Source organism: Azolla caroliniana, unplaced genomic scaffold, assembly GCF_043228905.1.
Source record: "Azolla caroliniana isolate FFs.n. ecotype wild unplaced genomic scaffold, voAzoCaro1.0.p SCAF_1, whole genome shotgun sequence".
In the NCBI taxonomy this organism is placed as follows: domain Eukaryota; kingdom Viridiplantae; phylum Streptophyta; class Polypodiopsida; order Salviniales; family Salviniaceae; genus Azolla; species Azolla caroliniana.
Window position 1 is genome coordinate 31,659,262 of NW_028230436.1, and position 24,155 is coordinate 31,683,416.

The 24,155-nt window shown below is 38.0% G+C and overlaps 1 protein-coding gene across 1 annotated transcript in view; it reads right to left on the reverse strand.

Moving 5' to 3' along the window:
- Nucleotides 1-3,923: 3,923 nt before the first annotated feature.
- Nucleotides 3,924-24,155, reverse strand: part of LOC147869755 (calcium-dependent lipid-binding family protein) — a 35,223-nt gene continuing 14,991 nt past the window's right edge. The window contains exons 28-65 of the mRNA XM_087332813.1: nucleotides 23,820-24,140; nucleotides 23,541-23,672; nucleotides 23,281-23,394; nucleotides 22,973-23,157; nucleotides 22,786-22,894; nucleotides 22,576-22,719; nucleotides 21,293-21,604; nucleotides 19,984-20,619; nucleotides 19,627-19,845; nucleotides 18,612-18,706; nucleotides 18,131-18,423; nucleotides 17,953-18,037; nucleotides 17,604-17,879; nucleotides 17,139-17,513; nucleotides 16,721-17,039; nucleotides 15,403-15,561; nucleotides 15,144-15,307; nucleotides 14,893-15,064; nucleotides 14,548-14,805; nucleotides 14,271-14,474; nucleotides 14,151-14,205; nucleotides 13,904-14,073; nucleotides 13,207-13,731; nucleotides 12,281-13,096; nucleotides 12,113-12,189; nucleotides 11,037-11,496; nucleotides 10,852-10,938; nucleotides 10,072-10,227; nucleotides 9,790-9,977; nucleotides 9,156-9,701; nucleotides 6,972-7,149; nucleotides 6,751-6,899; nucleotides 6,547-6,673; nucleotides 5,381-5,602; nucleotides 4,948-5,307; nucleotides 4,699-4,857; nucleotides 4,308-4,598; nucleotides 3,924-4,223 (exon numbers count right to left, since the gene is read on the reverse strand). Of these exons, the coding sequence (XP_087188939.1) occupies nucleotides 4,080-4,223; nucleotides 4,308-4,598; nucleotides 4,699-4,857; nucleotides 4,948-5,307; nucleotides 5,381-5,602; nucleotides 6,547-6,673; nucleotides 6,751-6,899; nucleotides 6,972-7,149; nucleotides 9,156-9,701; nucleotides 9,790-9,977; nucleotides 10,072-10,227; nucleotides 10,852-10,938; nucleotides 11,037-11,496; nucleotides 12,113-12,189; nucleotides 12,281-13,096; nucleotides 13,207-13,731; nucleotides 13,904-14,073; nucleotides 14,151-14,205; nucleotides 14,271-14,474; nucleotides 14,548-14,805; nucleotides 14,893-15,064; nucleotides 15,144-15,307; nucleotides 15,403-15,561; nucleotides 16,721-17,039; nucleotides 17,139-17,513; nucleotides 17,604-17,879; nucleotides 17,953-18,037; nucleotides 18,131-18,423; nucleotides 18,612-18,706; nucleotides 19,627-19,845; nucleotides 19,984-20,619; nucleotides 21,293-21,604; nucleotides 22,576-22,719; nucleotides 22,786-22,894; nucleotides 22,973-23,157; nucleotides 23,281-23,394; nucleotides 23,541-23,672; nucleotides 23,820-24,140 (9,282 nt within the window). The 3' untranslated portion in view covers nucleotides 3,924-4,079. The remainder of the gene's footprint in view (nucleotides 4,224-4,307; nucleotides 4,599-4,698; nucleotides 4,858-4,947; nucleotides 5,308-5,380; nucleotides 5,603-6,546; nucleotides 6,674-6,750; nucleotides 6,900-6,971; nucleotides 7,150-9,155; nucleotides 9,702-9,789; nucleotides 9,978-10,071; nucleotides 10,228-10,851; nucleotides 10,939-11,036; nucleotides 11,497-12,112; nucleotides 12,190-12,280; nucleotides 13,097-13,206; nucleotides 13,732-13,903; nucleotides 14,074-14,150; nucleotides 14,206-14,270; nucleotides 14,475-14,547; nucleotides 14,806-14,892; nucleotides 15,065-15,143; nucleotides 15,308-15,402; nucleotides 15,562-16,720; nucleotides 17,040-17,138; nucleotides 17,514-17,603; nucleotides 17,880-17,952; nucleotides 18,038-18,130; nucleotides 18,424-18,611; nucleotides 18,707-19,626; nucleotides 19,846-19,983; nucleotides 20,620-21,292; nucleotides 21,605-22,575; nucleotides 22,720-22,785; nucleotides 22,895-22,972; nucleotides 23,158-23,280; nucleotides 23,395-23,540; nucleotides 23,673-23,819; nucleotides 24,141-24,155) is intronic.

The following is a 24,155-nucleotide window of genomic DNA, read 5'->3' on the forward strand; positions in this document are numbered from 1 at the left end:
TTTTATCTAGAGCCATTGGTGCCTCCTAAAATGGTTTAGTAAACGCATCAACCTGTTCCAACGAGTCGAAACGGCCGGTTATTAAAGGAACTTCTTGTCGGTTCTCAGAGAAATATTCGTTAGGGCGGGGGCTTCCAAAAACATCATAAGCTAAACCTGTACTGACAAAAAGCCAACCTGCTATAAACGGGGAGGGTATAGTGATGCTGTGGATGACCCAGTATCAAGTACTAGTAATGATGTCGGCAAAGGGACGTTCTCCTGTATTCCCAGACGTGTTTAGCTCCGTATTTCTATCTCGTGATACTCAACTTAAAAGGATTTTTTTTTGTAAGGAAGTAGCGACACTGAAGGGTCAGGGATCCGCCAGCGCACCTCACCGAACCGGAATCAATCCAAAAAGGTTGTCACTATTATACCAAGGGTATATCGTAAATATACTGGATAAGTATAGCTATCCTCCCTTCGATGCGGCAAGCCATACTAAAAAGTACCGGTGGGTACGCAACAAGTTGTTATGGACTATCTGTAATCCTTCCTTTTGCGTCATTTTAAGTTAAGTCGATAAGAAAAAAAACTATAAGAAAATCTTTTTTTTTTTCTTACTTAATTTGATCTTAAAAAAAACAGCGATAGCTGATTGGTCGATGACTGACGAAAGCTTGGTTACCCCTGTACGGAAGATAGGAGGAACAGGTATTCTCAAAAAACTATTTCGTGATATACTATGTAATCGATATTGGGGGTTCAACCAAAAAAGTTTATCGCCCCCGAATGATTGGATTGGATACATTTGATTCGGTCGACCCGACTAAACCAGCAACGAAACAAATAGATGGTTCATAACAGAGTCCAAGAGTTTTAGCCCGACGGGACAACTCATATTACTCTTTAATCGATTTGAACTACTAATACGGAAGTTAACATTCTTGCGTTCGTAGCCACCGCACTTTTCATCCTAATCCCAACAGCTTTTTTACTGATTCTCTATATTCAAACGGCCGCTCAAAACAACTGATGTTGGTTGGCATAAGGCAGCGTTTGTAAATGAGCAAAGAAACTTAGAATAAGTATTCGTTGTGGGATAGGGAAGAACAGACCAGTTTTTTGAGGCACGGCGGGCGGTTATACGCAGCACAGTTCCGGTAGCGAAACGCCGTCGTTCTTTTCGAGTAGAGATTGGACCCCCCTCTCCGCAAAAAAGGTAGAGGGGGGTTGCTTGTCTTGTACCTCCTCCGCAACGATGAGCATTAATCAGATCAATCTACAAGAGGAAGAGTCAACCACTTTTTTTTACGATCCGCTTCTTCCCCAAACTACAAGTGATAAAGAGAACGTAGATGTCGCCGTCGAAGCAGCCCAAGCTATACTAACTGGATCCGTGATTGTGATTCCTATCTTTCCGACTATCCCAAAAATTACTTTTGATCGATTATCTACGAGTCTACGCATGGATATCCCACATACGCAACGCGTGAGGATTTGATTCCTACTTACTAGGATACCCTAATAGCGAAGAAAAACTCCTTAAATGTTGCTATTATTGGGATGGACGTTACTAAACCCCCGGGAGTTAATTTACGTTTACGTCTGACGGATCTACGAAGATTTTGTCGAATCGAATTCTCCAAGCGGTTTAGGGCTAGCTTTAATCGTTCTTGTAGCAGATCCGCTACAGATCGAACACGTCGATTCTTCAAATGATCTATGTCATCGAGACTACCTATTCCATAGCTTATCTCTATTAGACGATCCGCGGCTGCCAATACGTCTTGTGGTAATGAAAATTGTTCTGTTTCGGGTACATCAAGAGCTAATTTAACGTTCAAATTTCGTCGACCGATCCGTCCTAATTCACATACATGCTGAAAAAATCTCTTCTACAATTCCTTAAATATAGATTCTGAAAATACTATATCTACATCTGTGGCAGAATATAGGCGTTTGTAGAGTTCCACTGTAGCATCCTCTGACGATTCAATAGCACTTTTTTGTTTTTTCAACATACTCGAAAATATTTTTGGGTAACGAACGTTTTCTAAAATGTCTTTTTTGCTTAATCCCATAGCTATTAGTAAGATCAGAACAGATATCTTCCGTTTCTTGCTGATGCGAACCCAGATTCTGTCTCTCTTATCCATCTCTGATTTGAATCTTCCTCCCCAGTCCGAAATTACAGTGCTAGTACACGCTGAGACTCCCCTCTGATCCAATTCGCGATTAAGGTAGATACCGGGACTCCTCAATATTTGATTGACTAGAACTCTAGCTATTCCATTAATAATGAATGTTCCTTGTGAATCCATCCAGGGGATAGATCCAAGACGTACAGCCTCCTTTTGCACTAATCCGTCTTTGTTTCGAGTTAATTAAGCTGGTACGTGTAAGATTCGAGGTACTCTATTGCTAAGTTTAGCTTTCATGGAAGCTTTGACAATTTATGGACTAGTTGTAGCTCTAGCACTACCATTTGCAAATCCGTTCGTTTGATTCGTTTCCATCACGAAACATTAACGTTTGGGATCTTTACTTACGACCGATCCTCCCCAGATACCCCAACTTCCATGGAATCCGTACTAAACGTTTTCCTTTTTCGGAAAAAAAAGGGGGGGGGGGGTTCCACGAGGAATCGTTACTTCACCCATCGAATGACTATACCTATTTCTATGAATCTCTTAGGAACTTCTCTCTTACATGACAACAAGAGATTCTATAAGTTCTTCTTTTCATTAATCGTATTAAGCAGTCGGATTAGTTGCTCAAATCAAAGTATAAGCGGGTTCTTTTTTAGTTAGACATTCGTTTTGCTAGTTTTCCCTCTCCGACGGATTACCCCGCTTCGGGCTAGACTAGATGTTACAAAAAAAAGGTATACGATGGACCTTCGGAAATTTATCAATTGGTTTGGCTTTAATAAAAAGAAACCTCAAAAAAAAAAAAAATACATGGAGAGAAAATCGACACACCAAACATTATAAAGGCAACAAAACAAACACCTCAGAACTGACTTTTTTTAGCCAACAGCAAATTTTAATTGAAGGAAGAAAGATATATATACATATACATATATAGTGTTTTAAAAAGATGACTCGTCTAAATCTACAATAAAATATGTTTTTATTTCAATTGATCAGTACCGCATACAAATTGAGGTGTTCGAAGATTTTTGCTAAGGAAAGATATGAGATGTGATGTATCATGTGATATAACCTTTGATTAATCCAGAAAGTAGACAAACGTTATTCAATAATATATACCCTGTTACAAGCCAAAGCCCAAATAAGAACAAAAAGCTTGGTTGAATTTCTGAGACAGGCCTTCTTAATAAGGGAATTTATTTTATCTGCAGCCAATTTGTGAACAGTTTTTCGAAATGTGAAGAGCTGTTCCAAATATAAAGAATTACAATCTCTGGGTATTATTAGTGTTGTAGCCCCAGACTATTAAACTTGCCACTGATATTCAATGTAAATCTTTTATATACAAAACATGTAGAGCCACTTCTGTGTATTTCCTGAGTCTGTATTAGTCCAAATCTGTTGACTAACCAGTGTGATTCACATCAAATAGATTCTAGAATCCAAATAGTCATTATGATACCCACAACCTTCTGTATATGTATTGTTGACCTGAAAACTGTGTTATGCTCATAGCGTGTATATTTCTCCTTTAGTTTCCACCATACCTGCTCTATCATCTGTTCATAAATGAACAATACACTGAAATTAAAACAGCCTCCACAGTTAAGCTTTGGAATGCAGATGGCTCTTTTTACTTTCTGAATAAACAGACAGATCAACCCTTAACTCTTTCATGAACTTGTTCTCTTATAACTCCCTATAATGTGCCCCTTAATATCAGTTCTACCTTTGAAGTACCTTTGCTTGCATACTGCCATTCTATACAACCTTTCTATACTACCTTTGAAACTACATATACCCTTTTAATCCATAGCAGATGCCTTTGTATACCCAGTGCTTTGATCCCTTTGGAACTAAATATAACAGGTAAATATAAATCTGTGGCTCAAATGGTTGGCATTCCCGTACAAGGCACACTGATTCCAATGGCTGATAGTACTAGCTTGGATTATCCAACAGGGAACTAAATGTAGGAACTGAAGGCAAATATGAATCTGTCACAGCATCTTCAAATGAAGTGGATGGAGCCATATTATGTGTTGGCCCGCTGTATGGAGTCCGCACATTTTTGTGTTGTATACTCTGTGAGATAAAATACAAGTAAATCATTACCACAACGTTGTCAACCTCAAGTAAAATTCCTATATACAAAAAGAAAGGCCATACCCTCATTCCAATGTGTAACATATCCGGAGCATACATAGCCATAACTTGTTGGATTTTAGTAAAAACCTCATCAGCTTGGTCGGTGCTTGGATCACATTTAACAACACGAATAGTTTCTTTTGAATCAACCTTCTCATACAGATGCAAATTCAACCGTGATGGCCTTCCAATATCATTTTTCCCAGAAGCTCGCTCAATTCTATTAATATCTTTCCATGTTACATCCCATAAGACCGAACTTGGATCCTTCAGAAGATCAGGCTTCCTTTGTAGAATGTTACTAGTAGGATGCTGCATCAAACAAAGTATAGGAGACCAAAGTCAGGGAAAAAAAAACCAAATTATGAAAAGGAACTTAAGCTTTATTCAAGGCTAAGATATCTGTAGTTACTTGCAGCAAAATCACTCTTCGATGAGTAATTATCAAAATCCTTCCTTTGGGAAGATTGTAGTGGGCTTCATAGGCATCTGTTGTAGCAAACTTGCCACGAACTTTGAAAATATCCATTGGACCAAAGATTGAACCAGCTTCAGCAAGCTGCAGTAAGACCTGCAATGCCCAGATATTGTGGGAAATAAAAAACAGAGCTCATACCTCAAGAATTACGATATATAGCACATGGATTCTGGAAAGAAATACCTGTCCTTGAGCCTTAAATCCATCATATGGCCGAAGAACTTTATCAGCCCCAACAACTCGAGGAAGACGATGGCGTAATGCCACACCTTCAGATGTAATGACAGCCGCAATCTTTGTCTTCATTGCATTTGCACCTTCAGTTGTTTTGGAAAGGAGATCAAGTACACCACTCACTGGTTGAGCTGCTACGCCAATGATACCCTTGCCCACACCTTGTACAAAGCCTTCCATCCCAGAAGCTCTGGCACCCTCTAATGGTTTTGTAAGTATGCCAGTTACACCTCTGAATAACCCTTTGCCTAAAGCTTCAGCTCCCTCTCTGAAACCCTCTCCAAACCCTTCTACGGATGCTTTGGTGTCCTGCATTAGTGAATAATGATCATGAACTAAAAGAAGTAATTGTGAGTAATAATCAGGTCATAAATCTGTTTACCAGTCTTTGTCGGCTTTTTATAAATTTTTTGTCCATAGAAAGAGCAGCCACACTTTTGCTCATGTGACCAAGGGCACTGCTTGCATTTCCAAGAATATCTACCCCAGAGAGAAGCAAGAGTGGATGACTCAAAACATCCTTTTTGATACCTGATACAGAAGAAGCTAGTAGGGAACTCTGACGCATGCAAATATCCTCATGGACTCGATGAGCAATTCTTACCTGTACAGGACAAAAAGACAATTTCTTATTCACTAAATTATGTTTATAATAAAGTTATTCTATGCAGGAATTGTGTCGAGTACATTCAACTATGGGAAAGGTTGAGATGAACTAGATGTCTTATCGACTATAACATGGAGGAAATTGTTTCTTCAATTCAGTGGCAGTACTCTGGAGAATATCTATCAGCTAGATAGCAGGTACATAGACTCCCATAAAAAAAAGTGGATTGTGTCTATGCTAATGTAGATCTATATTACCATAATAATCCACTCACATTGGCTTATAACTATCTTGGAGGCATGCTGGAAAAATGTATTGCTATGGAAACTGCTCTAAAGCATTTATACAAATGTCTATAAAAATTTAGCAATTTCTTGACAAACGAAAAATGGTAAACGTAGGTATCTAGAGATCAGAGGTGTTCGTGGGTAATAAAGAAAAACATAATACCACTATTTATTCAGCTAATTTCTCGAAAAAGAGATATAACATTAAGTTATCTGCACCTCTTAAGATTGCACAAAACATCATTAGGCTAATAATATTCATAAATCAGGAGCAATGGAACATCAATTATGTACTTCAACATAGCCAGTTTACTTCAATTTACATTCAACTATGTTCCGAGGAGATTGTGCAGGAAACAAACTGAAAGATACAAAAGGTGAGATCCATCTTTAAAGGCATAAGAGTAGATACATATAACATGCTGGAGCATACACTAGGGCATCATTTCCATATTTGTGCCTGTATGGGTTGCGTGAAAAATATTATAGATATCTTTGACAGGAAAGACCCCATCTGATCAGCTAGAAGTGATTATGTAGTTTACTAGCGTTTTCTTCTTGCTCTTCTTCAGCTTATTCATAAGAATCTCCTCATAATTGTCATTACAGGTTATCATATAAAAAAATTAAAGAACTCCATCCATAACAACTCACTTGTAGATCATCAGTGTTCCCAAGAGCTGTCATAAGTGACGCCCAGAACCCAAGAGCACCTTGAGGTCTCTGAGAAGGAGACATGGCTAAAGAAACTTTGAAGCAAATTTCAGATGTATGCAACAGCCTGTAAAATAGAAGAAAATGAATGAAAGCTGACTCACATTTGAATGTTTTTGCTATACCAAATTCGAACCATGTTACCCTATGGTGATTATTGGATCTATGGAAACGTTGGATGTTTGAGTCATGGCTAGCCTGCCTAGGTTTAGCCGTTGAAACATCTGATGCAACCTCCATATTATTGGCTCATGTATATTAATGAGGATAGGGGAATTAGAAGTACTTGGACACTGCATAAAACAGAATCTAAAGTGAGAAACCTTCAATCCATCAACTCCACAGGACTCCTGTAGTAAGATTACCTGTATCCCAATGTAAGGATATCGATGTCGGTTCACAGCTCCATAATTTTGCATAGTTATGGTTGATTTGAATATAGAATCTAATGGGTTTGCTGCTACTTGCATCCGCAATAAAACAGGCATTGGAGTGAATGGTAGTTGATTATCTATTTGAAGCCCATTAATGTGAATTTTCAACCTGATAAAATGTTAACACTTTAGTAAACCACCTTCAAAAGAAGCCACAAATAACATTAGACCACAAGGTTTTGAAGATTCATACAAAAACAGAGCAGCTACATTAGGTTTGCTGTACCTACAGATTTTAGTCATTCAACTCATACATGCAATGAAATTGCCTTTACCGTCTGCCGGAACTCCATGAGTCTGGAGCCCCATAAATGCAGTTGCTCCATCAGTAGGATTCCAAGAAACACTAATTCAAAGCGGGATATCTGGAGGAATAACCGGGAAACTTGCTACACTAAGGTCGTCAACAATGAAATCAAGGAACAAACAAAAGGAGTTTGGGACAGGAACTTGGCTTGGTAGGCTCTTGGTGAATTTGAAACTAAAGTTGTGAACATGTAATGAAGCTGCCATCTTTTGGCTCACACGCAAGAAATTCACCAAAATATAGAAGCACAAGAACGAACAATCGTGTGAAACTGGGTTTGGAAATGGTTAAATACAAATCATAGAGCTACAACCAATTTTAAATTGTTTTTTAGGTGTAGGGAACAAGCAAATCCTACTATGCATGGCAAAGTAACCCCTCCACAAAGTATTCAAGTTGAACTGAATAAGCTTGTTCAGAATACATCCATTTGGCGTGCTGGACGATGAAGGATGAATAAGACAACAATAAATATATATATGTTCTACTCAAGTGGTTTTCGCTTTTTATAATCTTTCCCCACTACTTTTGTTTGCGTAGTTTAAATGTTCGGCACCTCACTCACTATCCTAGTACCACATCCACTGAGTTTCCTATTTGTGGTTGCTCTCCTTCATCAAGGATATCAAAGCATAAAAAATATATGAAAAAAGAATGAAATATATGTTAACGTCTTTCACAATTGGCCTATGACATCAATGAGCAATTGCAGATAAAATACCATATCACTTTGGAGAACCATCAGATAACATCTACTAACCAGACTCAGTGAAACTAGTGTAAGCACAAGATATTCCAAATAGCTAGCACACAGATTGACTGAAACTTCTGCCCTTGAAAGGTTTGCCAAAATGGGCAATCCAAGATGAAATTTGGGTGTCAGGTGATACTAGCATTAAGTTGTGGATACCAAGGGTCCATGGGGTCATGGTCAAGATGGATGGTATCCTACATCAAAAAAAAATTTAATGCATGACCTTCATAGCATTAACATACTCCAAATTTTGTGGCCGAGGCCCTGTTTTTGTGGCCCTTGATTAACTTGCAGCAGAGTAAGGGTGATGGTGTTAAAGAAGCTAGTGACGATGATTTGCTGATAAGGTTGTGGTCCAGATTGTTGTCTTCCAACAGCTTCTCTCTATGTCTTTTGATTTCTTGTAAGAACAATCTTTGTAGGCACTAATTGTCAGATTTCCTCCATATCATTGGGTGCACATCTGCCTGTCTCAATCTTCAACAGATCAGAAGAGCTCCTGCGCTGTCCTACTACACTACGGACGGCAGAGAGATATGCATATCCATACAATAGAGACTAATTATAAATACATCCCAAGGTAAAAATAGGAAATCCGCAAGCGCTATCATGAGCACCTAGTAATATCCTCCTACACATGCTCCTAGACACCCAATCTATCTATATAAGGGAAATATAGACGATATTAAGAGTTATTGTTATTAATACTGCAGGGGAACCTGAAACCTTAAGGACTCCAGGTTTCACATTGTCCTGCTTGATGTATTGATGGGTGATGATGGTAAAGGGAATCTAGTTGTGATAGATATAGGCATCAGATGACATACCAACACTTCAAGATGGAATGTAATGGCACTATTAAATGACGCTTCATCTACTCGGTTTTCGACTCCGAATAAACCAGAAGTGTTATTTTATCAGTTCACACAAATGGAAGATTATCCAAATTTTCACTCAAACGACCTTCATGTGTGGTACCTATACCCGAAACCAACACAGGTGGGTAGATAGACAATAAACGTAATAGAAAAACAATGAAAAAGTTTTGATTTACCTGCTTATACCAGAACCAAGTCCTGTTGCATATATTACACTGAAGTCTTGGACTGATACATACAAAAGCTCCTCTGGAGTGTGATCCACAAGAGAGATACCTAGCTCGAATAAATTAAATGCAATCTGTACTTGACGTTCTATCTGATGCTTCTGGACAGATTTTGTTCTATTTGCAAGTTGCAGCTGTTCTGCATTCAGCACCTTAGTTGAGCTTGATGGAACAATTAATAAACTTTGGTTGCTTGGCATCCAGTCACAAACCTTCACAACTTGAATGGATCCCTCTCTAACAATACTAATATGAAATGCGGCAACAGGTGTAGAATCTGACATCATTGGTTCATAATCTGCACATTCATCAATTGCAATTATTTTTGATCTTGATGGTTCTGCACCATCAACCATGACTTCAAGTTTACGTTCCTTTTGAAGGTCTTCCCATGCAAAGGGCACTGCAGAACCTGGGAGCAGAAGTTGCCAGGAGCTACTGTCACCACCAACCTGATGAACTTTAATTGGAAACACAGTTGATTGGTTCACAATTCTGCCATATCACTCGCATTTTAGGAAAATGTTAATGGAAATACCATTTCAGAAACATTTCAACAACCTAGCAAAAAGCATGCTCCTACCGATAAGGGCTATTGAATGACACAAAACGAAAAATAACAAGGTAGCGGGAGTCTGAAGTTCCATTTCTAACATCCACCCTGATAAGCATGTTATTGTCGGCATTTTCCTGACTTTTTAATGTAACATGTGATGTTCCCTCATTATCTACAGAAAAGGGAGTGCTCCATTTACAACCATCAATGGAAATCTGGGACAGAAAATACATCTTACATAAATCTTCACAGAAATCTTCAACACAATTTTTCTATAGCTCATGAAGAGAGAGGAATTTTATTGTATACCTTGATTAACTCAGGTTCCTTGTCTGATCGCCACAATACAACTTTTGGAGGGTCATTGGCATCAAGCAATTCAGCATCATCAATATTACATTGTCGTATATAAAGCAATCGGCCAATCCGGTTCACATAGAGTGCATGAGGTTGAACATTCACCACCTAGAGGTTATTGCACAAAAGAGCAAGTTAAATATATCTGAAATTTTTTGAAGACTAGCGAGGAAGGCTGAAACCCAATTAGAGATAATAACATGAGATGTCTCTTTACATATTATACAGCACTCTTTTTACACGAATCACAGAATGGATTTATCATCAAGCCTCATATGAATACACATTTATCTCATGCACTGGCAGTATAATAGGGAAACTCATGATTTCTCACATTCGTTCGAAATTGAGATAGGTAAATATACATGCAATTATATGTAAGAAGGGATGTGCCCTTGGGGGTGGAATCAGGAGTACATTATGTCTGACATTGTGTTGTTTTATATGAAACAAGAGGGAGACACCATTGCCTCAAGGCTTCAGAAACTTAGGGACCATTATAAAGTTCATTTCAATGGTTTAAGGGTAGGAAAAATGGGAAACCTATAATTGATGTAGAAATTTCATGTACAGTTTTGTATACTGACATTGAAGCTGACTCCTCTGTTAGATATTCCACAACAACATCAAAATTCCTAAGGCTTTTTCTAAACTATATAGAGTAAACAAATCTACCATTTCTTGATAATCCTTTTTCACTCATCTGCAACAGAGAAGGGTGTGTTGTCTTACCTTTGTTCTCTCAGAGGACATACTCAAAAATACTGAAAGCTTGTAGTAGGCCCCACTCCCATCCATGGCCCTCATAGTAATGCGTTCCTAAATGACATCATAATTGAAGAATATCTCAATTTATACACAATGTCCAAATCCTTAAATACTTATAATAGTACCATCGGCAACTGTCATAAACTTACATTGTCTTCCAAGTCTTTGAAGGAAATTCCTTGTCGGAAAACTTTTGAGTGCAGTGCACATGCTGAAATTCCAAGTCGAGGGGATAGTAAGCTGTCTTCTGCTGCTCTTGGAGAAAAAGGCATAAAACCAGCTCTGTTTAGCTGAGCTTGAGGTGACATCATAACCTTCACGCTACGAGTACTCTCAAAGTGTTCAAGGCACTGGACTACAGATGATATTCTTGAGTCCCTAGTTTCAATGGTGTGTGAAGGACGTGAAGCAGCATGCTTAGCAGCTTTTGCGGCTCTCAACAACCAAGGTGTTTCTGTGTCTGATCCTTTAACAGGCTCAACTTCAACAATAGAATAAGCTAGAGGGATAGCAGCTTTATTGTAAATCCAGTAGGGAACAAAAATTCGCACAGTTTTGGCATAGGCATTATTACTGCCAAACTCACGCTCCAAGCTAATTTGTAACTTTCTGCAAGAAAAGATTGGGAAATGTTAGCATATATCATTTCTCATGGCACAAGGTAAAATAAATACCTCATTGATATTCTAATATGAAAACCCATATTCTCTTGATACAAAGATGGTTATTTTCGTACAAAATTTGGGAACTCAAGATGGTGCTGCCACACTTGTGGCATACTGAACAATCAAGACTGTCTTATTATCTTACATTTTCAAGCAGGAACTGTGAAAATAGGAGATTCTTTTCAGCCAAATTTATTTCTCCAGTAATAAACCATACAAAACAAACACAAATGTACCAGCCAGGGGTTCAGGGGCAACCTCTCTAAGTCAACCTGGGGTTTACATAATCTAGGGCTACTCTATTATTGCCACAACACATGCATAAAGGTTTCTGGCTGGGAGAAACATGTCATATGTTTTCCTAGGGATCTTACATCATATGGCAAATCATCCCCAAGCCATATCTGGAGTGTGCATTTTTTGTATTTCCACACTATTTTTTGTATCTTACATCATGTGATGCACACTAGAATTGGGTTTAGAAATGACTATCTGAATAAGAAAACTGCAAGCTGTGCATTCAATATGCTTAGAAAAATCTAAACCAATTTTAATATGACCTGTTACTCTGCTGATTGATGAGTGAGAATGTAGCCGGCAGAACCTCGGTCATAGGATCTGAAATAAGCACCATTTCCTGACATAGAACATGCATTCCTATAAGCAATTTTGAATACATGTACCACATCAAAATCATACAATGAAGGAACAAAAGCAGTTGAAAATACCTTCTCCAATCTCCATCCCCCTTGTACCAGCCAAGTAAGATAAATTGGTTTTCGCATATCCACAGAGAAGATATTGATGAAACTGGCTGCTAGTACTACACCCCTCTCTCTCTGAACATGACTTCCTTCTCTCTGTTTCTCCCATACAGTATACTCAGCATTACAGGGGAGGAGATTCTCTAGTTTCAGAGGTGCACTTACCAGGATCTTCCAATCATCTACTGGTACGCTCAATTCATTATAGAGGATTTCTGAATCAGACTCAATCCTTAACCACCACGCAACCCTAGATGCAGGATTTTCAGGGGAACACATAACCAACTCTTCTGTCTTTTGAAGAGCGTTCACCAGAAATGAAGATATCAGATTAGCATTTTTCGCCGCATACGAAGTTCGCCGACTCAAAGGACTTTCACTTCTTGTGTACTCTCGGTTAAATACATCTCCAATAGAACGGCCCCATAAGCACTTTGCAGTTGTCTGGGACCATGGCCGTACTTGAAGACAATACTCTCTTTCTGATAAAATAGAATCTAAAGATATTGGAATATTCCCACCTGGCTCTACAATAGAGATGAATTGTTTAGGCAAGAGCTGATCATTTCCAGTAAGTTGTTGACGACTGCGACACCACCTTCTACGCCGAATAAAGTCAAAAGGTGACTTCTTACAAGATCGCATGGAATTTGGTGGCCACCTTAATGTCTGAAAATCTGGACCATATGCCCATCCATCATCATCAACATAACCAGCTTTGTCAATAGTCCAATCTGTAGCCCATATCCACCCAGACGGCAACAAGGGTTCTATTTCTTCCTAAAAATAAATAATATACTCAGGACAACTCAAAAGAAGAAAAAAGAAATCAAAAGCCAAATAAAATTAAAATTCAGGTTCCAGTAAAATAATACTATTGCATGCATTACCCGAGATTGAGAGGATTTCTGCATATCACGAGTACTCCATCGTCCTGGATCTGTTGGAAGGAAATGGCCAGGCCATCTACTGCCCCATCCAGCAAGGAGCTGATATCTCTGGTTCTCAAATATTTCTTCTCCAATCACAATAGGCTCATTGTCAAAAAGAGATGAAGTTCCCTGTTGCCCACTTAATGAAGACAATGGACAAACACAGATCTCCATTGCCACATCAGTCTGATTAAAAACTGTCACAAGACTACGTAAAGTAGCTTTCTTTTGACCATCATTCATAGTCACTTCCAATGCAACATGACCATTTATTACTTCGATAGGAATTTTTCCTAATGGCAACACCGATTGTACATGTGTCCAGGGTCCATTTGAGCTTAGTCCTATAAGTAATCCAGTATCTTTAAACTGATTCCTGCTGGTATCCACTTCTTCCTCTGGCTGGTTAACCTTTTCATTATAGTAACAAACAGTGATTACGAGCGATCCATGATGAAAATCTGTGGGTGAGCCATTGTGCTTCTGTACCCAAAGAGCATCATACATAAATTTGTTAGTGAATCATAAGATGTATAACATACACATCCACTCAATCAGACCATAACATTAAAGATTCAGTATAAAGACTTATCATTGGGAGGTCCACCCACTACTTCATGATGCTCATGTACACCAGTGCTTTAATAAAAACTACCTTTCTTATTGGAAATGTCATACAGCTCATTTTCTTCTGCTCTATTGGCCGATTAACATGGTGCAAATGTGAAAGAGATTGCCAAATACGATTCCAATGGGAAGATGGTGCTTTGGTTTCTGAATTACTTTGAATGCCCAAGGGAAATGAAACGAACCCAATCGCCTCTCCTACATGTGACAATAAATACAAGGTGTCAGTTGCCCCTTACAAGACTGAACTCTGCAGCTATTTAAGGAAAAATTACCTCTTCCAGATTTTGCTGCCTTATTATGCACTCGTATATCCATTTTCGCATCACCCTGCAAATCAAACCAGTATATGACTAGATCTCAAGTAAGTACATTCCGAGGTAAAGAAAAAATACCTCTTGTGGTAAATCAAATATAAAAACTTCATTCCACAATGCTGTTGCTAATATTCTGTCTCCAGTCTTCTTCAGAGACGAAGGACCAATACACCGGGATCTAGCACTCTGACTGAGGTTCTTTTGTCCATTGTTTTTTGACGATGGAACATGCACACTATAAAAGTAATCTTGTCCATTGCCATCCTCATTGATGGGCAAATCCTGCCAGATATAAGGAAATTATTAAGACTCATGAAGTTCAAAATCTATAAATTAGACTACACAAGCACATCACCTTAGCCTCAGAAACATAAATAGCCACATGCTGGAAAAGAAGCTTTGGCCCTCCTGGTACAAAATTATCTCCAAAGTTTGGAGGTGGCATATTGACTTCCAAAGTTTTATCAGGTTCAATTAACAGGCAATCTGTGAATTCATGCTCAAATGTACGGACAAACAAACTGCGATCTAGTTTATTTAGTAGTAGCAACTTCTCAGTATCATCTTCTTCCAAAGCAGAGCTGACATTTGTTTTAGAAACTTCATCGTTATCCTGTCCAATAGGTAATAGTCAGAAAGGTAATCCAAACCAAATTAAATCCAGCCTACTATGCTCAATAACAGATGAGAATATTCATACAAGATCCATTTTATAAAGTGCCTTCGTTTCTAGTTCAGACTGTCTTTTCCACGACAAAATCGAATCCATAAGACTATCAATATTTGCATATGTTGCATCAACATTGACTATGTTAGCTGTTGTGATGCTAGTTTTTGAAGTAGAGCCAGATGGAGAATCATGAGACTCATACCTGCAGATGGAGAATCATGATAATCAGCTCAAACTATCACTAAAAGTGCAACCACTGTCGTTATAAACTAAATACTTACTTGAATATTCCTTCAAAGGGTTCTATTAATGGTTCCCAAGCTTTAACCTGAGCATTAAATGTTGAGGCAGCTACATAAGCTATACATGCACCACTTAAAGCTTCAGAATGACCACTGACTGCAAGATTAATGCTGGTTATTGTGATATTTGCTAAAGGTGTAACCTGCCCAACATATAATTTAACAATTATTAAAGGATAGTAAACACTGTTTCTTACCACAAACAAATCATGAGCTTTAAATTATCATGAAGACCTACCAAGCCCCTTAGATCATCAAGGACAGTCACTGAAACTTTTGGAGTTCTAACATTTCCACTTTTATTGTTCTCAACTATGCTTTGGGCTGCATCTACCAAACCATATCCTGTGCGTGCTGGAGGTTTCTTCAAATCGGGCCGTGCTAGAAACGTTTTTGCCTGTATACACACGTTGAAGTAAGGTCATGGTATCACTATAGATAATCCTCCTAACCAAACAAACTACATCCAGATATAGACTCATTGGACAAAAAAGCCACGTCAGTTATGTCATACCCAGCATGAGAATATGCCAGCTACTCCATGTAATGGAGGAGTCAGGATCACTACATAGTACATACACCCCTGCACAGTTCTTCCAATGTCTCTTTAAGAGGGATTTGGAAAACTCCCCAAATCACAGAATTCTAGGATCAGAAATGTTTAGGCTTTTTACAAGACGCAAACCCAGCCCTGAACATGTCAGATTTCCTCAGGGTAAGCAGCACCAGAGACCTCAGCCCACCAGCCAAGAGACCTCATATCTCCGAGATGGATAATGATTGACTGAATAATTTGTTTGGAAAACATGTTTTATGATATGTGGATCATTACCCAAAAGAGGCCATTGATGTCATATGGTTTATCTTATCAGAGCATTCATCAGAGATCCACACTTGTTTTACCGTTCCCACAAATATATTGATTTTGCACATTGTATACTCCACATTACATGTACCTATGGCCCCTATATCATTGTACTGTGATCATAACTATAAAATAATTTTGCTTTATTTTATTCAGAGCAGTTATTCTATACGGTTCACATGAATGTAATTTTTGTCTCATTCACTTTGCCCTATTACTTCATTTCTTTGGCTACTAGCCGGTAGGCTTCTTGTGCCCCAGACTAAAATGGCAGAAATTAATTGTATTTTCATAACAGAGTACACCACTCTTAGAACCATAGAATATAGGATTGCCTAGGTTAGCAAAACAATCAAGCGACTACTATCAAGAGAGCGTTATAGATTCTAGAATTTAGGACACACTATAACACCTAAAACTGTTCTTGTGTCCACTATGACTATATTAAATATGTTACTCCACAGAATGTGGGCCTATAAATGTCCTTAAAATATGTAAACAATCACCGTTTTAATTGAAAACGGGACTATAACCACTTTAATGTGTTTTCATGTTTACAGTCTATTTTAAAATGTTTCTCCAGTCTACTGACCTTTCGATTTTCTTAAAATATATAGAGCAACCATATATTTAACTGGAAAAGGAAACATCAAAGCCAAAAGAAAAGAATAAGAAGGAAATTAACACTCACTTGATTCTGTATTTTCCATATACTACAGGAATAGCCACTTTTTGTACCAGTCATACTCCAAGCAGCTTTTCTTGAGATACCAACCTCAGAAACAAGATCAGCGCGTACACACCGAAAGATACTCAGACCAGTTATATCTTCATCCTTTGTTACTACACAACCCATGGTAACGTATCCTGCAGGTGCCGAAGGATACCAAACATAAAGCTCATCCAGTCCCTTTCCTGACGAATGCATACGCTGTATAAAACCAATGGGGGGTGCCAACCTTCCAGAGTCGTCATCTTGTAGAACTACTCCTAGATTTGGTGGCTCAAGCCTTCCCACATTATTGTTATATCCCAAGAAAGTCAATGTCCAAACAACAAAAACTGTTGTAGGAGCAAAAAAATACAATAAAATAAAAAATATGCATTACCCCTCAACCAGATGATCACCAACAATCGCATATCCAGGCGGTGGAATTGGCCTCCATATTGAGATTGGTCGCCGATTATCACCACCACCTTTATCCCACCACATCCGCTCAAATTGAGCAGTTGTTGAAATCAAATGACCACGTTTCTGAGGAATTTCAATATTTTCTATCCCTGACAAGCTCTGTTTTCGCTCTAATAACCTAGATTTCCTATCCCTCAGTTTGTTAGTGTGAACAACTGAATCAAACACATCTTCATACAGAACAGCACGGAAATTAAAAAGTGACAGATCTTCTGGAGGCTTATGTGACTGATGTGCAATGAATGATCCAACAGCATTATCTACACGCCATATACTGAAATTCTTCTCAGATCTGTGAGACCAATACAGAAAATGTAATATTTCCACTATTAAAAATATAATTAATGTATTTTGTTAATATCCATTATACTTAAGAATATACCCTTGGTGAGGATGTGTTAAAAAAACACAATCACTGACAGATGCTGATGTCACAAGATCGAGTCGCACACAAAAAACAGCACTGAGAGGTGGTGGTGTTGAACCAATCCTAGCAATACAACCAAGTGCAACATAACCAGGAGGAGCTACAGGACGCCAAATTGAGCACTGTTTGGCTGAATCATTCAAAACCCATATTAGATGGTAATGCAAGGGCTTTCTCACCCTCCGGAAAACATTGTTCATTGCCATAACTGCTTGGGATGGTGGTGCCTCCCTACACAAAGATGACATCTAAAAATTAGAAAGCTGCTACCTTTTTCTCAAAACATTAGGACATATAAACTCACCCAGATGTTATAGAATCACTTAATATAACATATCCGGGTGGTGGCCTTGGCCTCCATATAGTGAATTGTTGCCCAGATATGTGCTCTGCAATAAACATAAACAAATGCTCTTCTGATTCACATTTGTCAAAAGGAATCTGTAGCAAAGAATAATAAGAACAGTGTTACATGAATATACCTGTATTGACCCAAATTCTTTCAAAGTGGGAACATTTGGAGAGCATACGACCTACTCCAAATTGAAAAGTAGAGATCACATTGTTATGTACACGAAGCAATAGCTGTATCAAGCTGAAAGACAGGCGCACAGAAATCTCTGAAGCAGAGATCGTTATGCTAGTTTTGTCTTTCACACAAGCATACTCCATGGAGATGACCATTGGCTCCACAACACACAATCCAGAACCACCATCAATAGAGAATCTTTTAACATGACCCCGGAGCCAGACATCATTTTCCTTCCATGCAAATCTGGTAAAACAGGATCCAGCTATATGATTTCTAGCATGGAAAAAGAGATCTCACAATGTTGCTGACAACACTGGAAAGCAAAAGGCTAAAACTACAAAACTAAGATGAGAAAAAAAAGATGGCAATCTGCTAGTTTCTAGGAAAGAAAAAAACCATATTTTGTACAGTCACCGTAATAATCATCATACATTAGATTGAGATCCATCTTCACTCTGAGCAGCTTCTCTCTTTGATGTAGATTCACATAGTCACTGTCATAAAATGTCAACTCTGGAGCAATTGCCTGCCATCATTAGTTGTACTTGTAAGTTATTCTAAGAGAAAAATTTTACAATTGAGCAATATTAATTGTATGGTCCATGGTCCATTGAACCTTTAAATTTACAAGTAAGAGCAATAATAATTTATTTGTACTCTAAAGGTCATTCCGATAAATAATGTCACAATTTGCAGGACCAATATCTGGACCATTGGCCTTTATGAACAACTCATCCATTCAATTTTAGTGCAAACACTTTTAAGTATGTGCACCTTGAACCTGAGAATTTCAATGCTACACTGCAGAGTACGACATATGAATTGATAAACGAGCTATTTGAAAAGTATGATCAGGCCATTGGTATTGTTTTTATTCCTTCAAATTGGAGGCACACTAAGAGGGATAACCCCATACATTTACATTACTTTCTATGAGGAAGTGCGCTCTTGCATGTGAATATACTCGACATTGTTACTGCCTTAATGGGAAAATCCCTACAAGTATAACCCATGGTAACATATACTGCCAAATACTATCGAAATCTTACTTCAAAATAGAACAATTCAAAGGCATATTTAAAGTTGAAAACTAATAGATAGTACAAAAGCTTAAGCACTACAGATGATGATTAGTAACTGGTGAGAGGATTAACTCTGACAGAAGCTTAACTAAAAATAGATAATCTCATTATCCAATCAATTTAATCGTATGAACTTGTACTAGCATCAGCATGCAATATATACAAAAAGATAAGCCTTAATAAACTTGGGAAACCCTCACACTATCACGTAAAGCTCAAGTTAAATCAAAATCCTTCACATTCTCCTTACAAATTTATGAAACTTTTCACTTTATATTTGTGTGCCCCAAAAGCAGAGGATGATATAAGACACCAATTTTTCAAGAATAAAAACATAGTGCAACCATTTTTCTGGCAAGACTACCTGTACATCAAGCGTGAAGTTGCTACTCGTATTAGAAGGGACCTGGCTGCTGCCTAGACTTCTTAACATTAAATTTGAACTAGACTCTATTACTGATTTATGATATGGATAATCACCATCACGATCAAATGCTCCATCTAATATCACACCATCTTCCACCCGGACACTGTAGCTGCTGTAGGGTAAAAGTTGTATACAATCTTTGAGTATAAATCCATTCTGCAAGGAATTGAAATTCAATCAATTAGGAAAGACAAATGAGTTCTTGAAATTCAACCAGAAATTGTACAAGTTTGTCATCTATAAAGATAAGAAAACAAACTTGAAATACACTAAATATTTTGAGCATAACAGTACCTTGATTTTTAGATTCTTAAAGAAAAGCTTTTTTCCAGCCCCAATAAGAATCACTGGATCAATGGGGCCACCATCAGATCTATCCTGGTCTAAATTTTCTGTTTGGATGCATAATGTATTGCCACATCCATCATAAGTAAATTCATTACAATTATGGAAATCAACAATGAGCTTTCGTTGCGATGATATAGTCACCACTGGCTCCTGTTGTTTATAGTATGGATCTACAAGCCTGATGTGATCTTGATCTAGTATTGGATCATTGCAATCATCTTTGCCAGTCAACGTCGCTAATGAAGGTACAAAAAACTCCCCCACAGCAAGAAGAAAATCTAGGACCACTAAAAGGCAAGGTCGCTGAATTCTGATAATTGATGCTTGCAAACCTTCTTTGATTTTTGTGTCCAAAACTACCATTGGTGCCTGGGGTTCCACTGAAGATGTGATCTTATCATCATTTTCCTCTTGTCTGCTTGAATTTATACTTCCTTCCAAGTCTGCCATTGACCCCAACATAAGTCTCATTTCTGGCTTTGATCCTACACGAAGATCCAGAATACGCAGTCTTGAGAGTGATAACAGAACATCAATTTCTTGCACAGAGTTGTTTCTATAATTCACCCATAAGTCCTGCAGCTGCAAATAGAACAGAATTCAAAACAGTCAATTTCATCCATAAAGAACTTTGTGGAAGCTGCTACTGAGACAGTCAATTAGGCTAAGACAAAAAGAATTTGGAAGTGTCCTCATAAATGTAGAACTTTCACAGCGTGAGATAGTCATCCAAGACCATCCAAATCAGATTTGTCGGTATTGTTGAAAGATAAGAATCACACATTCTCTGATGTTAAATTTGCAAATATATAACTGCAGCTTATTCATTGGATGCACAATGCAGATCATGGAATATTGTGGTCTCTTGCTAACCTAATTTATGACCTTCTAAAACCTGTCTTTTTGAGTTCTCCAACAATTCATGCGGGAATGTCTTTTCGTCTTCTGCCTACCACGTTGCTCCTATAAACTGCGGCTTATTCATTGGGTGCACAATGCAGATCATGGAATATTATGGTCTCTTGCTAACCTAATTTATGGCCTTCTAAAACCTGTCTTTTTGAGTTCTCCAATAATTCATGTGGGAATGTCTTTTCGTCTTCTGCCTACCATGTTGCCCCTATAAACTGACAGTGCATTAGCATGATAATCATCAGAATTAGGATATCATAAATCACATGCTCCGCATCTAGCATATAACAGACAATTGAATATAAACTAAAAAAATTATAATTTAGTTATTAAGTTTCTATACCTGAACTCGAGCTAAAGCAGACTCTCTTTCCATGCCATTGTGCAGTTCCAACTCAGCAGTCCGAACTTCCACGGTCACCCTAAAAGTTGTCCATGGGATTGTTACTTGACCTAAATTGCTGCTTTGCAGAGATAACCTCTGATTTCCTGAATTCCTTGGTGTCTCTGAATTCATATCAGTAGGGTATAATTGTTCTGTAGAAACAAATCTAAAATCCGGTGGCAAATGTGGAATTTCAGATATATTTGATGTCGCACATCCAGTAATCAACAAGTACTCTTTGTCTGATAATATTCCACTAAGTACATCAACCTACACAAACTTCAGAATTATCAGAACCTGCCAGCTTGTCCTACAATGTATTTGTATTATTTGAAACAGATCATATATATTTTGTTAGGGGAGCAAACCGAATCATGATTACCCACAAACTCTGCCCTGCTTAGGGATTTCTCTCATTTTTTCTCAGATCACAAAGATAGAGAGAGTTTATCGAATATATTTAGTGTTTCAGTATTGCCAAGACTGATTTCATACAGTTGGGGTGATTTTTCAATGTGTAGTTTATCAATTCTTCATTCAAGAAAGAAATATGTATTTTAAGAGGCCAAAAAGGCCTATGAAATCACACAATACATTTTTAAATGGCAGGGTTATTGAGGAAGGAAGATATATTAACGTTTTTTAAGAGACCAGAATGGCCTATAAGACCAAACAAGGTATTGCATCTTAAAATGTTGTCTCGTCTTTGACAGCAACAAACCAAAATCAATGTAACTACATAAAAAAGTAAATAGAAATGGAATAAGACGTGACTAAAGAATCTCAATAAGATTCTCATGTTGGTGACACTATAAATATCTGAACGACAGAGAAAGTAGGAAACAGGATCAATTCCATGAAGGATAATATCAAAACCACAGACACAGAGAGAGAGAGAGAGAAGATAGGTGAGCAAATGAAGGAGAAAGTTACAATGGCATGCAATGTGCTATCCGTGCTATCCCTAAGTGCAATTTTGTCAGATTAACTGCAAGGTTATGAGCCTAAAGGTCATATCAAAGTCCCATTGTACAATGATGTCAGACTACCTACAATCTTATGACCCTGAGGGTCCTTTCAAGGAGACCACGAGTAATGCCTTTCAGTGGCTCTCCCTTCTCCTGGGAAAGCTTGCCTCCTAACAGCGACACACATTTATGAAGTTCATGACATGATGTCTCGTTCCACTCGATTACTAATAAATAAAAGAATTGAAATAAAAAACTATTGTCTAACATTACCTGTACATCCACCTGCACTTCAGGAACCATTCTAAAAAGATCTCTCAATGGACGTCGTATCCTTACATTAAGCCCTCGAACATCTTGTATCATGGGTTTTCCTTCTTGACCATCCATACCAACAATCATGTTGATATCTGATATCTGAAGAAGCACAATAATGTATCAGCTACAGAAACTTTAAAACATGGATTATCCAGAAACATATACCTCAACTGAAAGCACATCCAAATGGATGGAGGATGCATCTTCTTTAGATCCACCATGCCATTCAAATTTGTTGGTCAAATTGAGAAACCCCAAGTCTAATTGCATGTATCTGTCCATATATTTAAATAGAATTGTCTCAACATTGATAGCCATTGAGCATCTTGCATAAGCACAAAAACACACTTACTCTTTGCTTGACGAACATTTAGGCATGTCTATGATGGGGTTGTCCAAAGAAACATTCAACTTCAACGCTGGTAATCCATCGATATCAGACTGTGGAACAAGCTTCTCCATTCCACCAACTTTGTCAACAACTCTGGTAAATTGCTGTGCATGTGGTGCTGACAGGGCTGTGAAATATGCAGTCACCTGCAAAAAATTGAGAGGTTGAAAAGAAACCTAAATTTCTAGTGTGAATTTTAGCAACTGGAACAACCTATCATTGAGGGAAAATCCCCAGGGAAAAAGGAAATGTTTATAACAAGGTCATACCTCCTGGATGAACCTATATAAAAAGACAATGCGAACAGACGAGAGCCTTCCTTCCAGACTATAATCATAACCTTCATAGTCATCCTCATCCACATTGAACGATTGAAAAACCAACTGAATTAAACAAGATTTATGTCATTTTTGACAGAAAACTAACTCCTGAATTATGCATTAAAAGTTCATGAGATCCTCTATTGTGAAACTGAAATTGAATTGATGACAAAGTCCTGAAAAGGAATGAAGAATGAGCTATAATGTACCTTTACTAGGGAATCACAACCTGGGTCACGTATATCACACATCCAACCCCAATGGTGAGCTGGACCAAGGGTCATGTCCCGTACTCTAAGATTTCCAAGTAATCCATTGATAGCGAATGATCCTGGAAAGACCTATCACATTTCATGAAGGAAGAACACAATCAAAATAAAGATGTGATTTCACCCTTATTAAAGAAAATTACATCATTTATAGAGTGCCAGTATCAACAACTTTAAATATATTGTCTTCAAAGATCATCACATGAACAAGTTTCTTACTTTCAGATCCATGTGAAATCTTTCTTGATCTAGCATAGCCAATCCAGTTCCGTCCTCCAAATTGAGAAAAATACGTACACTATCCATATTCATCTTTAACTGAAAGACAATTCTTGACTTCCCTTGACCAAGCAGACCTCTTACTACTTCACATTCCGCAAATGGTTCAACATCACTAGATGATATTCCAGATGCATTAGAATTATCAGGAACCTTAGATTGCATATCCATAATTTCACTGATTTCTGAACCGAAGTCAATAAGTGCAACAACTGTAGGCCGATTGCAGAAAAATTCCAAAGTCGCCATTGAGATGCTCATCTATTGATATTGGAC